Source organism: Teleopsis dalmanni, chromosome 1 (assembly GCF_002237135.1).
Source record: "Teleopsis dalmanni isolate 2A chromosome 1, ASM223713v2, whole genome shotgun sequence".
In the NCBI taxonomy this organism is placed as follows: Eukaryota; Metazoa; Arthropoda; class Insecta; order Diptera; family Diopsidae; genus Teleopsis; species Teleopsis dalmanni.
Genome location: NC_051846.1, coordinates 58,409,104 through 58,411,428, shown reverse-complemented (window position 1 = coordinate 58,411,428; position 2,325 = coordinate 58,409,104). Strand labels below are relative to the sequence as shown.

At 29.6% G+C, this 2,325-nt stretch overlaps 1 protein-coding gene across 1 annotated transcript; it reads left to right on the top strand.

Annotated features, from left to right (window-relative positions):
- On the top strand, nt 1–2,044 carry LOC119673268 (probable cytochrome P450 6d5). Its single transcript, XM_038084533.1, has 6 exons — nt 1–642; nt 697–849; nt 909–1,105; nt 1,168–1,401; nt 1,464–1,712; nt 1,795–2,044. Exons 1-6 carry the CDS (start codon nt 116–118, stop codon nt 1,962–1,964), a joined length of 1,530 nt encoding a protein of 509 aa, XP_037940461.1. The 5' UTR covers nt 1–115; the 3' UTR covers nt 1,965–2,044.
- Nucleotides 2,045–2,325: the final 281 nt, after the last annotated feature.

Below are 2,325 nucleotides of genomic sequence, written 5' to 3'. Positions count from 1 at the left end.
TTATAAAAACGTACAGTATTACTGGGGTATATCAATGAATATTGTTTTAGTATCTAACAAACAGGCGAAGTGTTTGGAACTTGTGGTTACTTTAAATGGTTAGAGATTTTTTAAAATGCTGCTTTTATTGTTATTTGCCGCGTCAACTCTATTAGTTGTCTACCTCAGATGGAATTATACACATTGGCAACGTAAAGGATTTCCCTACATTGAGGCAAAAACCCCATTAGGCGTGTTGTATTCCGTTGTAAAACGCCAACGTTCTTTTGGGATGGCGATATATGACGCTTACAAAAGCTCAAAGGAAAAAGTTGTAGGAATTTACTTATTAACCCGCCCTGCCTTACTTGTACGAGATGCACAATTAGCACGTGATGTAATGACTAAGGACTTCAATAGTTTTCACGATCGTGGCGTTTATGTAGATGAAGAGAAGAATCCAATGTCAGCTACTTTATTTGCCTTAAAGGGATCAAAGTGGAAAACTTTACGTACAAAATTAGCACCTTCTTTCACTTCAGGAAAATTAAAAGGCATGTTTGGTACCATAGAGGAAACATCATATAGAATGATTAATCATTTGAACAACATTTTACCTGATAATGGATCTGCTGAAGTGGAATTAAAAGAAATTTCTTCAACGTAACTTTTTACTTAACTTGTGTAATATAGTAGCAATAATAAGTTTTTTTATAGTTACGCTGTTGATATAATTGCTTCAGTTATATTTGGTTTAGAAACAAATAGTTTTGAAGACCCGAATAATTTGTTCTATAGTGTGAGCTATACAGCTAATCAACCGACATTTAAAAGTGTTTTAAGAGGTACTTGCTCAGTCTTATATCCAAAGTAAGTATTAAGAAATGTAGACAATTGATTATAAGTTATAAAATTTATTAAAACTTTAGCTTAGAAAAGTTTTTTGTAATGTTGGGTTGTCGTGACGAAGCATCAGAAACAATGAAGGATATCGCACGTAAAACTATTGAATATAGAGAAAATAATAATGTTATTCGTCGAGATATGCTTCAATTATTACTACAACTCCGCAATGCTGGCAAGATAAATACAGACGATAATGAATGGTCCGTTGAAACAGCAGCAGGTTAATTTAATTATCTTCAAATGTTGTTGCAAAACACAAACTAAAGAGATTTTATTATACAGATGCTTTTAAATCCATGTCTGTGGAAATGATAGCTGCGCAATTGTTCATCTTCTATTTGGGTGGTTTTGATACAACATCATCTGTAATTTCTTTTACAATTTACGAACTATCACAATATCCAGAACTTTTAGCAAAAGCTAACAGAGAAGTGGAGGAAACATTAGCGAAGTATGAAGGCAAACTGAGTTATGAATGTCTACAGGATATGAAATTCTTAGATTTGTGTCTTATGGGTATATATAACATAAACCCAAGATATCAGTTGTTAGTTATTAATATTACAATTTTGTTTTAGAAACTGTACGTAAATATCCTGGATTACCCATATTAAATCGTGAGTGTACAGAAGATTATCAAATACCAAATTCAAAAATGGTCATTAAGAAAGGAACTGGAATAATTATTTCTCTATTTGGTATACATCGTGATCCAGAGTATTTTCCTGATCCATTGCGATATGATCCAGAACGGTTTTTAGAAGAAAACATGAACTACAATCCTGTCGGTTATATGCCTTTCGGTGAAGGACCTCATCATTGCATTGGTAAGTAGTAATGAGTTTTTTGTTTGAATTTTATATGTATATGTGTACTATAATTATAATATAACTTAAAAAACTTTTTTAGCTCAACGCATGGGTAAATTAAATGCCAAAGTGGCCATTGCTCAAATATTAACAAATTTTGAAATTGAAATAAGAGATAAACCTACCGAAATTGAAGTCGATAATTATAGTGTAGTCTTAGTTGCTAAAGGTGGTATAAATGTACGTTTATCAAAAAAAAAAATAAATTGAAAAGAAAATAATAATATAAAAAAAACATTTAAATTGATCTTCTGTAATTATGAAATGTGTTTTCGGTTGAATATTGATAATAAATAAGAGATAAATAAAATAAAATATTGATATTTTATTTCCTTATAATGGGGTTTATGTATATATAAACGAAACAAGTAACCTATTCAGGTAGTTATTCATAATTCTTCATCAAAATTCGATTTAATTTTTACTACTACGCATAAAGTTTTTTTAAATTATGGTTAATATATAAAATATATAAATATATAATATATTTCATCATATAATATATATCAATATATAAAATTTTGGGATACATACATTATTATCAAAACCTTACAAATGTAAGATGACGATA